General features: G+C 42.0%; 2 protein-coding genes and 1 long non-coding RNA gene across 5 annotated transcripts in view; 1 reads left to right on the top strand and 2 right to left on the bottom strand.

Moving 5' to 3' along the window:
• Positions 1-5,749, bottom strand: part of LOC139614432 (inactive phospholipase C-like protein 2) — a 67,442-nt gene extending 61,693 nt beyond the window's left edge. The window contains exon 1 of one of the 2 annotated variants that reach the window (XM_071471697.1): positions 5,016-5,749. In XM_071471697.1, the coding sequence (XP_071327798.1) occupies positions 5,016-5,303 (288 nt within the window). In that variant the 5' untranslated portion in view covers positions 5,304-5,749. The remainder of the gene's footprint in view (positions 1-5,015) is intronic. The other variant, XM_071471705.1, reaches the window with a different exon arrangement.
• Positions 5,750-7,928: 2,179 nt separating this feature from the next.
• Positions 7,929-10,232, top strand: LOC139614496 (uncharacterized). The gene is made up of 2 exons (XR_011687060.1): positions 7,929-8,440; positions 8,690-10,232. It is a non-coding gene; the product is annotated as an uncharacterized lncRNA (long non-coding RNA).
• Positions 10,233-12,465: 2,233 nt separating this feature from the next.
• The window catches only part of LOC139614454 (signal transducer and activator of transcription 5B-like), a 51,522-nt gene continuing 48,609 nt past the window's right edge, over positions 12,466-15,378 (bottom strand). For both annotated transcript variants that reach the window (XM_071471740.1, XM_071471749.1), the window contains 2 exons: positions 14,901-15,011; positions 12,466-14,756 (listed from right to left, as the gene is read on the bottom strand). In XM_071471740.1, the coding sequence (XP_071327841.1) occupies positions 14,633-14,756; positions 14,901-15,011 (235 nt within the window). In that variant the 3' untranslated portion in view covers positions 12,466-14,632. The remainder of the gene's footprint in view (positions 14,757-14,900; positions 15,012-15,378) is intronic.

Below are 15,378 nucleotides of genomic sequence, written 5' to 3'. Positions count from 1 at the left end.
AACATTATCAAATGTAAAGATATACAATATTTTCAAGCAAAAACGACAAACGGTTGGATAAAAGAAGACGTGATGGCGTCACCTGGTGCTCAAGGATATTGCAGTAGGCATTTTTCACAGTTTTCTCATGTTTTATAGAGCACACAAATCCATGAGAAAATAATCAATAATTGTTAGTTGCAGCCTTAAAACAAACCCTGTCTTATAGGTACAGAGCAGCAATATGTGGGCCAGCACCTAGAGGCTGAAACCGATGGATATTTCAGAAGATCTGAAGTCACTTTTCAACTACTGAAGAATTCATCAGGCTGATCTTGCCAAGCAAACATCATTAAATCACTGACAAATACTGGATGTTCCTTACTGATAAAATAAATCCCACATCGAGTGAGATGAACCACTTTTGGAGGATACTGAGGAAATAACATCACCGTTTGGTTACAAATATTCTGTTTATGAGAGGTCTAGGCAACCCCGGGGTGGTGCTGGGGAGGAGGGTTCAAAGTCAAACAACACACCATGCAGTAGACGTTGTCTCTCCCTTCTTATTTGCATTGGTCTGTATTTGAGTAGATAAACAAATGCAATGGCAACTCCATTTCCACGCTTGTTTCGCATGTGAAGCAACAACTGACATGATGAAAAGTATAAACTGACAGAAAAAAGGCATCGCTGCCATGACAGTTAACATTACAATACAAATTTGTGGCATGGCGATCAAATCTGTCCCCCGATGCCAGGGTGTACCTTCACAATATAACAGGTTTCACCATAGTCAACATAAATGCCTGGGGGGGGGGGGGCAGATATTTTCACAGGATAATGTACCCTGTCGTAGTGGAAGAATCATCCCGAAATGAGCCCGGATACATCCAGACAAAATTACATTAATGACCTGGTGACCATCCCCAATATCAATCTTGCTGAACCCCTGTGGGATGAGCTCGAATGCACCATAAAAAGGACTATCCACCCATCAACCTTGGGCAGTTATAAAAGGCACTGATATGTGCACGGTCAGCTTCAACAGTGGGACACCACCGGCCCTCTGTTGAGTCACAGGCACAATGCATGGCAGCTGTTATCAGCGCCAGAGGTGGTCAAACACAGCACTGAACTGCTTCTTCCAGGTGATTTAAAAGGATGGCATTTCAGTGCCTCTGCTTATCTGACATCACTTATTTCTGCCCTGTTTGTATGTGGCAGAACGCTTCACTTTACCAGAGGCAGGTTTGAAGATGCAAGTGTACAAAAAATTATATCTGAGGTTTCCTGTTTTTAACCAAGAGGATTTTCTGTGCTTCAGGAAACAGGAACACATTTTCACAGACTCTCCTTTAAACTACAAGATACCAGATTTACTTGACCTAAATATAACTAGCAAAACTTCAAGAGCAAAACTTGAATCATTCATCGTGTAAACCTCTTGTAAATCAAAGTATCACCCTCCCATTTCCTCCTCCAGGATGTTCTCCTTTTCACTCGCCCAGAGAAGCTTTGGCTCTCAGTCGACAGGATTGACTCCTCTATAAGCCAATCGTACATGTCAGTCCCTCATTAAGTATCCCGGTACACTCTTGAGCTGATGAGGAGTCACACTGGGTCCGTCTGGTTCAAATCTATTATATGAGGTCATGAATGAGACGGTGAATTGATATCCTGCCACTCATGGAGGCAGATTGCGGAGGTGGATGGAATGGAGGACCTTACGCAAGACGGACTGATAACCATGTGATCTGTATTGGTCTTTATTCCCATTGAGCATTCACAGTGTTACATCACTGTTACTGATGACTTTTTGGAATCCTTTTAACCCAAACATGAACTGTGAGTCTTTTTCTTGCAGAATCTCTGAAAATAACTACTTGACCTTTTATCTGCTGCTGAGGTTAAGGACTACAGTGTGCAGAAAGGGAGGGGGAAAAAAAAGGAGAAATGAAAGAAATGAAAAATGCTAGGGAGATTCTATTTAGTTGCAATAGTGTCGCCTTTAGAGTCTCTGTAAAAATCCTGTTTGCTCCTTCTCTACTTGTGCTAGTTGTCAGTTCCCTGCACCCAGCAGCAAGGCTGGAGCCGGCCTTGCAGCTGTCCACAGTCCAGCATTACATAACAAGGCTGCATCACAAACCCCCCTCCAGCCACTCTGCAGGCTCTCCACCATGACACTGTCACCCCGCTGAGGAAATGACAAGAGGACAAAGTTGGATGCCGGCTTAAGGGACAGACACACAAACCCCTCTCTTGCAAGATTTGCTTGTTGAGGGCCAAGTTAATGAGGTAACGCGGAGCCGCAATTGCTCATTTGTTCCCCCCATTCCCATGGACCCGTAGCGCCTTCACCTTTCAAAGCCACACTCGAACACACGCACACAAAGCAAAGTGCTGCTCGAGTGTAGGTGGGTGTGCTGAAGCTATACATGAAGTCTACAGGACGGCTGACCCAGTTTCCCAGCATGCTCTGTTGGAACAGTGTATGTGTACCATGTCGTGACTGTGATATGCACCTTTCATAGAGGTGCTCAGACAAATTCAACCTTGCTTAGACACACCTGCTTGAAGGTGAGAACGTGTCCGAGTTACATGGCAGACTTCACCTCTCCGTACTTTGAATATCTTCATGTTAAATGCTCAAACCTGTTCTTCAAGACCATCATGTGATTAACATGAGTAACTGCGACAACATTTGCTAACTGGGTATAACCGAAGGACTTTTCTCTATTCAAAACTGCCCCTGAGAAGAAAATTGCATTGCAGTGGCAATGTGAGTGGAATACTGCAATCCATTAAAATTCAAACAAAAAAATGAGTTCAATAAAAGTTCAATGTGTGCAGAAGTATTTTCTATTGAAATATAAAAGAAGGAATTCCACAAGCTGAGCACAATGTAACTGCACAGAGTTTCCCTGTGCTTTATCAGTTCAGTCATTTCTGTCTTTTCAGTTACGGAGCTTTCACTTTATATCATCCTGCACATGCATGACTTCAGTCAAGCACACGTGGTCGCCCAAGAGAAGAAGAGCCATGCAAATATCAGTGCAGAGAACGATGGATCACCACTGTGGTCCTCACATGCAAGTGTAAGAGAGCCATACTCAAGTGACATGAGCTGTGAAGACTGTAGGATGCTGTCAATGTCTAGATTCAAGATATATCACACACACAAGATCTCCATATGGTCACTTATGGAAACTGTACGGCCTCAAGTCCAATACAGGATTTTGTGGATCTACAACTCATTTTTAGAGCTGCCCCTGGTTATTTCAGGAGACAGGACATCAGAATTTGCCCACACTATGCTTGCAGAGCTCAGCGGGGGCCACTTTCTTACAGCATACGAACATGGTATTCAGAGAAGCAGCCTTTGAAGATTTGTTATCAATCATATTTAGACAGCACAATCCCCACCAGCTTCCCTGTCTTGTTTTGCTCATGAGCCTCACGGAGGTGGACTGATTGTTTTGTGGGGAGAGGAGGGATTTGGAGCTTTGGAGCTGTGTGATATTTCAAAGTTGTCTTTTTTCTTTCTTTTTTTCCCCCTTTATTACAATGAATGTTAGTAGTAGTAGTAAATATTGTAAATACCACAGAAAAAGCTTCAGGATGAAAAAAATTACAGAAATGTAATTTCATTTGGATTCCACCGTACTGACTACACTGAGCCGGCAGACTGTCCATCTGTCTGTGTGTCTATCTGTAAGTATAAATGCTGTTTGTAGGAGAGTGCTTTGCGTTAGCTCACATCTACAGGGAATCCAATAACGGGGGTAACAAAGAGTTAGCCAGTGTTTTGTGTCAGTTGCTAAGCAAACTAGGTCTGATATGACAGAACGCAACTCTCCAGCGTGTCCCACCTACGCCATACTTCTCTCCGCCACCCATCATGAAGCCTGTCATGCTAACAGAGTCCACACTGTGTTGTAAAAACCAGGCATTCTTGTGTGGTAAACGCATAACACTGGGTAACAATATCAGTCCTGTAAGGAAACTTGTCATCTTCCCTATGTGGGTATGTGGAAGATCAGTTAATTAACCTGCAGTAAAGGGAGCCCTGATTAGAGCTGGGCAACCATTAGATATATTAAAATCACACTATCCATTACTGAAAGAGTAATATAGAGAGAGACCGCCGGCCCCTGGCCCACAAATCAAGTTTATATTGGGCTAAAGTTTACTAAATCTGTGCACCTTTTCAACAGCACCTGCCTTTAATTCTACATTAAGTGTTAAAAACTGTAACTCTAGGTGTACTGCACCTCATCCAATAAAAACAGTATTCTTGCAATAAAATGCAACACATACAACAGCAGAATATGAGCAATGTTTTCTAAATCTAAAACTGAAAATATCACAGCTCATGACATGGGCAATGTAAACTCCCACATAGAACAAATACACCACTATTCTCTGGTGTGCTACTCTACTGTTCTGGGCTGTAGGTGACGGTGTTATACTGTCTGCTTTGTTGTGGGAGTGATGGGGTATGTGCAGCAACAGCAACCGACTGCTGTCAGGCTGCTGTTTAGGAACTTAAAGTTTAGGAACTTAAACAATAATAATAATAATAATAATAATAATAATAGTTATCAAATAACAATTGCAGCATATCTTGTTCACCTCGGGTCAAAGTGACTGTTTGATACGTGAGGTTTTTTCAAATACACAAGGACATCCACATGTGAAGAAGATGTGCTGGGGAAGCCTAACACTCAATAGACCAATTCCGTTGTTGCTACAAATGAGGGTATTAAATCTAAGTCTGGGTAATTCCTTTATAACTTCTATTGAGATTTGCCAAAATAAAAGCGGCTTAACTGTCGTGTTTCTCGGGCACCCAGAGGACCTCTGAGGACCTCTGAAAGTCTCTGGACCACGGTTTAGGTATCTGGGCTAACCACGCATTTTATAGCTTGTTCTTGGTTTATTAGATTATATTGTGGCACAGTCATTAAATAGATCCCCCCTGGGTCACCTTGAGAATCGTTGACGAGGAGAATTAAGTGTTTCAATCAACCAACCTTCATGATGCCGCAAGGCGTGTTTCCAGCTCCCTGACTTCTCTCGGCGGAATTATCGCGGCTGGCACTCCCGATCCTTGGGCTGCCGTGCTCCCTGTACCGTCCGTTGGTGTAAACTCCCTCGGCCCCGTAGCCCTGGGCAGCGGCCGACACCTCCAAGTACGCCCGGGTACCGGCCGCATCGCCGGTGATTCCCGCTGCGTTGGTCGCGCCCTGGGCTGGTGGGGCGCCGACGGCAGGATCCAAAAAATGTCCCGACACAGCATCTGAAGTGTGTACCCCTGCCATGATCCGCCGGTGTTACAGCAAAGCCCACCCCTCCACAATGTAAAAACAGCCCATTTTCTCACGGCACGGGGGACTTGTTGACGTCCAAGGTCTGCTGGTCTTCACCCGATCACCACCGCCTGTCCATCACTGGGGCGCACGGTAACGTCTGGAGCCGGATGCTCAGACTGAACCCGTCCTGCTGAATTAACGAGCAGCCGCTGTGCCCGGCACGCAGCCTTCTCCGGTTAGCTTTTGTGCAGGCGTGTGCTCACAAGCGCTGGTAGATACTGACTGGTACTATAGTGAGGGCTCAGCGCTGCTCCACTGCTGCTCTGTCGTCCTCAACAGATCTGTTTCGCCTCTGAACACACTCTCTCCGGTGTGCGCATCGCCCAGCGTCCTCTACACTTTTGCAGCGCTTGCAAACGGGAGAGTCCCCCCCTCTCTCCCCCTCCCCTCCCCTCCCCTCACCTCACATGCATCCGCGGGACAATTTCAAGCCTTGTGAGGGCGTGCGCACGCCGGCACGTGCGCGTACAATCAACGCAATCAACGCAATCAATCAATCAATCAATCAATCAATTCTCCACGGGAAGTTTCAGAGAGTTCAGCACAGACATTTCACTTTTTTTTTTTTTTTTTGATCAGTGTAGGTTCCGCAGTTCTAAATCTCAGCACTAACTTTAAAGTGAAGCCTCATGGAGCTGGAAGGTCTCTCACTGACTCATGCTCTGGCTGCAGACTCTCCACAGGAGGGCGCTCAAGAGAGCCCATTCCAAATCACTGAAAAGCGAATTATAAAAAACATAAAAACTGTAGAAGTGGCTGGTGCAGTGTCACAGCAAGAAGGCTTTGGATTGGAACCTAATTGCCCATAGGGTGTGTGTTTGTGTTTGTGTGTGTGTGTGTGTGTGTGTGTGTGTGTGTGTGTCAGCCCTGCGATGGACTGGCGACCTGTCCAGGTTGTACCCCCCACCCCACACATACACACACACACACACACACACACAACCCAGTTTGGGACAAGTGGTATAGAAAATGGATATAAAAATAGAATTTACAATCGAATCTGTATTTTTACTCGTCTTATTTTAACTTATTGTACTGTTAAGATGGGATATAGTGCTCTATTGGAAAGGAAACAATCACTTTTGATATATTTTTGGTAAAAGACACTGATAGCCTACTTTAAACTGTTGGCAAAAAAATGAAATCAGTGACTTCAGTGTAAAAAGAAAGTAATAGCAGCAGCAGTTTAGTCCTCCGGCCACCTACAGGCAAGTAAAGTGACTGCTGCTAGTTCATTTAGCTTTTATTTCACTTTCTAAACATCTATGACCCAACACTAAGCATTTGACTATAATACAGGCAAGCTTTAGTGACTTGAGAGAAGGTCACACGTCCAGACCTTCCAATAAGCCAATAAACACCAGATGTGTACAATTTTTCAGAAACATGCAAGTTTCTATTTTATATAATCAGGAACTGCAATTTTTTGGGACCTGACCTGGACACCAGAGTATATGCTCTGGTTCACAAACCTCAGAAATTTGGTATAGGTTTAAATTGGAAAATGTAATACCTCTATTAACCACAACCCCCACAAACACTAATGAGCTTAACAAAAGAAAAGAAAAGAATATCAGTTCTAATAGTAATTGCTTGCAAGTGTAGCGAGTGTCAAACCTGCTCCAAGTCCATATTTGCAGGTCTGAAAGTGTCAGTGCTGCAGCTGTGATACTGACTGAGTTGAACTTCATGTGCTCCGCAGCAGTCACACAGTGTATCCGTGTTTCTTCTGGGTGATTTCTTGCTATGCACAGAGAAATGACTCACCAGGTTTTTTTTTTTTTTTTTAATTTCAACTACAATTGTAGCTTTAATTGTGGGAATCCTGCTCACAATACACACTTTGTACCTTTATCCTTGATAATAATAACATTATCTGTCTCTGAGGCACATTTTTAGAAGATTGAATTTGTTTTTAAACTGTTTTCACCTGCCAAATGTGCTAAGAAGAGTACCACCAACTAAAACAAAGAGGAGACTGTGAATATTTACAGTCTCATTCTGAGTAAATTGGAAAGACTGCAGTTGTGCAACAACATTGCATGCCATCTAACTTTAAGCATCATTGTTTCACAAACCATAAATTGAAGCATCTGCCTCTGAGGCCAGGCCAAAATAAACTAAAACAATGGAGGGTGTAACATTTAAAGTCAGGCCAACTCACATCATCAGACGAGACATGGCCAATAAGATGGGATAATGCAACCCCATTCATAACCCAATGAGGAGGCAAATCGAATCACAGCCAATTTGTATGAAAGGAGTCATATGCAGCGGAGAGCGTGAGCTCAGCGTCTGTTCATAATTGTCAAGGATGGCTGGATGCATCAGAGCCAGAGCTTTGTCTTTACATCACAGTCATGGTTAAATATTCAGATTGTTATACTTGTATGTAAATGCTCCAAACAATGAGAAAATTCTTTCTGGGAAATAGCAACACCCACATGACACACACACAACAATTTACTTCCTACAAAGAGTCTTATTCCAGGGTGCTAGTGTCTCTATCTGGACGTTTTCACAGATCTTGGTGGTGGTAAGTGGCTTAATCTGCAGCCAAAACACATCCTCCCTAATCACAATCAATCTCATAAATGAGAATGACTAACAAACATGTGAATACTGCTGGCGCACAGCTATTTCTCAAGGACAGGCAAAACAGTGAGAGGCAGAAGTGAATGAAACTTGTCAATGTACGCCTTGACAGAGGAAACGAGTGAAAAGGGAATGGAGGAACAGACTACTTGCTGTTAGACTGAGACAGTAAATGTCCAGTGAGGGGAAGCTGGAGAGATTAAATGGCCCCTTCTTTGCCTCACACACTCTCACTGCCTCCACCCCCCCATCCCTTCCTTCCCTCTCTTAGGGTCATGTATTATGCATTGTCAGAAATAATTTAACAAAAGTTCTGCTTTTAAAAGCCTCCGCCGCCTGGCTTAGCTGTCTCACTTTAATGTGCCTCCGACAACCAGTCTCCAAACTCAAACATCGGCTCCACGTGGACTTGAACCGAAGGCATGAGTCCACAAGATGTGACCACGGTCGGCCTCGTTGAAGAAGCCTCTCAATGATCCACCCGCAAACATGTACGTATGTTACTTTTCTTTTCTCACTGTAGGAAAAAAAGGAATCAGGAGTGATGTAAGGAGATAAACATAACTATCGTTCAACTGGGGGTATGCCTTTCAAAAAGGGCTCGAATAAAACAGCAAGAGATAGAAAGGGAAATAAACAGTAGGCTGTGTCAGCACTCTTGAATGCTGAAAAGGCAATGTCACTCTAAAATAACAACCTTGTTGTTTTTCATTGAGGTTTGCAATTGTTTCCTGTGGCAGGATGTCAGCCATGACTCTGGTACTGCTCCCTCCTGCTGCAGTTGTCGCTGTCAGGCTCAGACCAATGGATCTGCACCGCCATACTTTCAGGCCTCTAACGGCTCCCTCCTCCCACCATGGCCCATCAACAGAAGCCAGGCCATTGTAGTGAAGACAGCTGGCTATTGATCAAGTCTCCTAATCTCGGTTGGAAAAGAGAAGAGGGTCACCCGGTCGAACGTTGAGGATTTATGACAACACAAGATTTTTGTAGAAAGCCATGTGTTGGTCGATTTGTTCCCTCACACCTTTATTTCTCATTTATAGGTTCTATACAGTGATGGTTACCTTTTTCTAACATCAAAGGAAGATACTGAGATAAACATGAAACCATAAGAACAAGAATCTACTTCTGACAGAACCATGTATAGTATGTAAATTGTACATTTGAATGATGATATCTATAAAGGAAGTTCCTGCTGCTCACAGCTGGGGAACAGAGGGTGTGTCTTCCTGAGCTTTGCTGCCGTACTTCCTGTGCCAGCCCATGTTATCATCGGTCCAACAGGAACAGAAACTGTCTATGAAAACCTCCACACAAACACTTTTTTTTGTGTACAGTATAATTCTGCACTTATTGTTGCTCTTTAGAGTCACAATCCGCGCTCTGAACAAAAGCAGACCCCCACCAACAAAAACAAAAACACAAGACTGGATTCTGTATATACAAGGACCAACTAGTGTAATGCAAGGCCCGCATTTTCAATTAGGATTATTTAAGCGATTAGACACCAGTGTAAATTATCTTCAAACTGTTATTTATTGTGCCTTTAACTCCACTTCAGTTTGTGTTACTGAATCTTTTCATTCTTATTGATTTTATTGGGGTGTTCACTCTCTTTTTTTGAGTTATAAGATGAGTCACACACTAGAGGTATATCTGAATTATTAAAGCACCTTTGCCATCTTTGCTGTACATGGATGGTAGCAATAGTTCACAGTAACGGCTTCTTTACTTCATTTAAAAGAACAACTTTCCCATTATATTTAGACACTATAACAACTCACTGTATATTTTAATTTGGCCGAGTTTCATACCATTTAATGTGTTTATCATTATTGTGATTTAACCCCTAAGTCTGCCCAGTTGGTACATGACTGTCCCTCTGATCCACGAGGTTTTGCTGACACCAGGTGGTGATGTAGCTCAGCTGAAGTAGAATAAAGATACTGCAGACACATGGCTCTTAAAAAAAGTGGAAAGATAGTCTCTCTCATCTGGTTAATATCAGTTGACTGTGAGTTTCTCATACTGTTTTACCAGCACTGCAAACATCAAATGATGGATGGAAGATGCTTCATATCTGTATGTCTGCTGCCGTTATTCTCGGTGGAAAACGTAATCTGTATTTATTAGCTCTCTAGAGCAGTTTAAAAGATGTTCTCTGTTTATGTGATTGCAACTACTGTCCATCCAAATACTGCTTACCAATGATGTTATGATTGAAAAAAAAAAATTTCACTGCCCTGTAAATATATACAGAATAGACTTGTCTGAAACCAGTGTGCACTGAGTGAAGTGATCTTTACACATTGGATAAATAAGGTTTTTAGACTCATTACATGAGACTATTACATTCTATGCTATACATTATTACATCAGACAATTGACAACAGATCATTAGATACAAGCCAAGCAAAGCAAGTGACCTTAACTGTATTAAGAAAATACCTCTCTTAGTTGTGCTTTCTCCTGACAGCCGGAATGAAGGGATTTGGGTTGAAGTATAATTTTTTTATGTTTAACTTTCTATATTTAATAAGGGAAAAAAAGAACAATTCAATTCTTAAACTAGAGACCAGCTCCTACCACCACAAACATCTGTGTTACTGAGAGGAGATGGTGGTGGGAAAGCCTCTCATGGAGGTGGTGATGAGGCAGCTCTGGTGCTCAAACAGCTCAAAGCCTCAGTGCAGCCTTTGCACAATAATAATGGATCGGCCAAATTTTAGTCAAACAGAAGGAAATTTATGTCAAACACTGGATATTTACAACCAAATTCAGTGAAGCCAAAAAATTATACTAGGGCCTCTCACAGCCCACAGGAACAATGCAAAACTGCACTGAGCTTTTCTATTTTTATTTTATACCCTTTCTTCCATGGGTCTCATAACTTCAATTATATCTGTTTAAATATATATTTCTTAATTCATTTCTGTTGCATGCTGCATATTTATGTACAAACCACCTGTTTTTAATTTGAACTATTATACTTAAATTGTAAAGCTTGGCTTGTGCAATGGAAATACCTATTGCAGCAGGAAAGACCTCCTGTGAGTCTATTATCATTTCAGATGTGAACCACAGTGCTCATGCTATATCTCAGCTTTAAAGCCCTGTAATAAATGCAGGTTTAGTATCCAAGCAACAACCCACTACTGACCTATAGAAACCCTCTCCGCTGGATTACAATCACTGACCTATGCACATTTTCACCCTTTGACATAGTAGCCTATAGATAAAGTATAAATAATTAAAATATGCCTGGTGTGCCGTAAGTTACATATGTAACCATAATTAGTTTTTCTCTTATGAAAGCAACCAAACAATCTCTAGAGCTATAGTCTGATAATTAAAATCATTTAAACAATAACTGGTCGCATTTTGTTGAATTACATGCAAATTGGTTTTTCTTATCACCTTCCCCAGCCATGACACCAGGAAAGGTAATTAGTATTCAAGCTACAACTTAAAGAAACACACCAAAAATGTTATGTTCCTTTATCTCCACCAGATGGCAGATATGAGCTTATTAAGACAATTGGTGGGCAAAGAGTGTGTTGTGAAAAACTAATGGTGCCACAGGGCAGCGCAGCTGGATAATGTGGTGAAACACAGGTATACACATACGCAACCTGTATTATCATTCTTCCAATATACAATGGTATTGTTGATTTAACACTATCCTTGCACAATCAATGTTTTAACATTTGGTGCAATGAAGAGTGAAAATGACCTTGAATCTTAGACATTATTGTCATTCAAAAGCTTCACAGAGAGAAATGTCACATTTGTGTGCTATTATTTGTGAGCCTCCCAATTTTAACAGGAGTCAAGTCTCAAATGTCAGAGGTTTCCACCTGCACATGAACGTATACTATCTATCATTTAGAAGGGTCAATTATTTCCCACTTTTACCTGTTATGAACCATTTGCAGTCTGTACGTTAATCTTAATATCATGCAAAAATGGTAGTAAAAAAGTGAAAAACCTTAACAACAATGTTGCGCTTTAAAAAAAAATTGTCTGCAGGGGTGAAAAGTCTGGTGGTATGTCCTTTTAAGGTAACCCTATTAACTCCTGGCCTATACTGGAACACATTAATTCCATGTCAAGCAATATTGGAGATGTCTTGAGGCGATGGTTCAAAAGATTTCTCTTCAAAGCGAAGGACTTCCCAATCTGAAACACCTGTAAAAGACATTTCCCTCCACCCAAAGCCGTACGGTTTTATCAAACAGAGAGGATCATAACGTTTATTGGAAAGTGAAATAGGTTGTAATAAGGTTGAAAATAAATTCCTTGTGTCTTTGTCTATATAGTGAAACTCATTTCACATGAGAACAGTAGCTCTCTGACAATATATCCCTTTATAATGGACTTGTTATTAGTATATTATGTATATAAGTATTTAATTGCATGGATCCTCTCATTTACTGTAGATGATTACAGTTACACATAAACCATGAGGCTTTCCAGTTAAATCCATGGTGGTGATGGCACACATTACCAAAAAAAAAAACAAAAACAAAACATTTATTTTGTAGTGACATGAAATCGTCTGTACTTTTACAGGTTGAGTTCAAATTATTTAAAAAACTTTATTTTTTCTTCTTTTCAACTCAACAACTGTTTCTCTTGGAAAACCTCCAAGTGATAAACCCAAAACCACAAACATGATACATACATTGAACAGCACACAGCGCCATCTACATCATCAAAAAATACACAGTCTACAGTGGAACAAAGCTCAAAAATTATGAGAATAATGGTGACGAAGGATATATCACAAGACTGCCCGTGTAGGTTCAGATTTCAAAGACAGGAGAGAAAGAAAGAGATACAAAAGAATAAAAGAAATGAAATGAAAGACGTGGGAATATTTTAAATACTACTAAGTGTGTCGGACAGACGCAAAAGTACATCATAAATTCTTCTCTGATTTCCAGTTGCTCTGTGTCCTTTTTCAACTGGTACTTCTGGTGACACGAGACTTGATACTTCTGCTCAGACTTGGGAGGTGTTTGTATGTGAATCCTTGACAGGGTCATGCACAGGGGCTACATTCATCGGGGGAGTGCCAGAGAAACAATAATAAAATATAGAATTATGATAGAGAAAATAAATTCATATATTCTGTATACATAGATTTTTCTATTTGGCTTATACATCAGCTAAGCAAAGCGATTCATTCCTGAGGTGCAAGGCTGTTGTCAATGATAGATTCTCTCTGAAGCATTGTGTGTATGAATGTATGTTTGTGTCAGGTGGACGCAGTGGAGTAATAGTTTCGACATTTTCTACTACACCAACATATGTCTTGTCTTTTATGTGTAGCAACAAAGAGGACGCACAATGAAAACTGACCGAAAGCAAAAGCCAGACAACGACACAGACTGACACGGCTCGACATGCTTGAGGTGCTATAAGTGGCCCAGCGGCTGGTGAGTCTGTGCAAGCATTCGAAGCCTGCGACTATCTATCTATGCCTGGTGACTTCAGCTGCTGGCGCGGCCATGCTGTTCCACAGAGACATGTGTACACTGGTTATGCCACTGTATCATAACACGACTAGAGGAACAAGTGGACGGACAGGCAGAGAAGTCAGAAGTGAGCAGCACTGCTCCAAATATTTAGGCATACTGAGCAGACGTGACACCTCAGACTTCTTCACGCGAGCGGTTTTTAAGCGTAAAACAGCCAACAGAATCAGCCCTCAGGCAGCAAGGGATCTTCTTCACCCCATATTAACACAAATTAAAAGAGTGGAGCCCAATGGTCGTACCTACAGGTGTGATTGTGGTGCAGAAACAACAACAGAAAGCAACGACTGTCAGTAGAATGATGCGAGGTAGCATTGATGAGGGAAACAGAGGGACCTGAGAGGACAAGCAGGCAGCGCTGGGTAAATGCTCAGATTTGCATTTCTGTGTACAAACAGAAGACAAATAGCCCTGTGAGAGCGAGGGAGGTGCATAAACCCCTCTTCTGGGTTTCAGCTGGTGAACAAATCAGAACAAATGCATCGTACACTTGCGCATGTGTACCGTGTGCTGATGTGTGCGCCGTCAGCTGCAGAGAGCACAGAGAGTCACTCTGCCTTTAGGTTAGTGTATACGGATTTGAAAAACTGACTAACTCTGCAGAGCAATGACTCCGATTATGTTGTTTAGAGCAAAAGCAAAACTTTTCAGTAAGTTTCTTTTTTTTTTTTTTTTTTTTTTTGTCAAAGGGCAAGTTCAATGTCACTATCAAAATACTGATAACCCATTTACAAAGAAGAAAATATAACAAAATAAAAACATTCAACTGTTAAAATGACTTCATACAGTAGCATAATATTTAAATCTGTTCAAAATCAACTGGAAATGCATGCACAATGTGAATGAACATCATTTCTTCTTCTCTGTTTCACAATACTGTAACATTGTAGGTTTTGCATTATACCTAGTCTGTTTTACAAACACTTATGGACACAAATAAAACTAAGAGAAGTCACTGACGTGCATGCTCTCATGCTGAAAGGAAAAAAAAAATCACAACCATTATTAACATTTCACATTATAGCCATCTGAAACAAAAGAGAAATGAGTGGAATTAAACCATGAGAAATGTCAATAAGAGTGGGGCATGTTGGGAGGCAGGTTTCGTTTGGTGTTGTCGCAGGTTAAAAAGGTCAAGGGTCATGACTGTTGGCCGCCCCACTGGCTCTCTACAGGCCGCCGGAGGAGCTCCTCTACATGCCTCGCAACGTCCATGGTGTCATCCAGGTCGAAGTCGCCATCCGTGTCCAACATTGAGTCGCTCCTGCCATGGGACACAGAGAGGAGCCACCCCGCACTCAGACAAGCTGGCAGCACATCACCAAGAAACAGCAAGAGCAACAAGAGACTCAAAATGCACACACACACTCTCTCACAGCTAAATTGTTCAAAGGACTTGTTGACTCACATAGGCGGGTACATGCCATAGGTGTGAGGATGACTGACAGGTGCTGGGGAGGCGCCATGATCCATATAGGTTGGGTTCCCACTTGCTGGGTCTGGATTGGCTGTAGCAAACCTGCACACACACACACACACACACACACACACACACACATATATACAGACACATACACAGAGACACACACACACAAACAAAATAAAAGCGTATGAGGCTATGTTCTGCAGTTGCCTAAGCAACTACCCTCAGCGTGTTTTCCAGGCCTCGCTGCATCATTATTGCAATTCTCTGTACTGCGGATGAACCAACTGCGGAGACAGGCAGAGAGCAGGGCTTGCTAACTAACAAGCCTAACTCTAATGATGAGCGGAAGACAAGCTCGCTCAGGGACCCTGGCCATCCTTAATTGGCCTCCTCCAACTGTAACAGCAAACTAATAGCTGATCTGAATTCAGGGTCCAATATTTCGTGATTAACTCTAAAT

This window comes from Trachinotus anak, unplaced genomic scaffold (assembly GCF_046630095.1).
Source record: "Trachinotus anak isolate AG129_WGS33_773 ecotype Australia unplaced genomic scaffold, CSIRO_AGI_Tana_v1 ptg000003l, whole genome shotgun sequence".
Classification (NCBI taxonomy): domain Eukaryota; kingdom Metazoa; phylum Chordata; class Actinopteri; order Carangiformes; family Carangidae; genus Trachinotus; species Trachinotus anak.
Note: the sequence above shows the minus strand (reverse complement) of the source record. Positions and strands in the feature narration are given on the sequence as shown.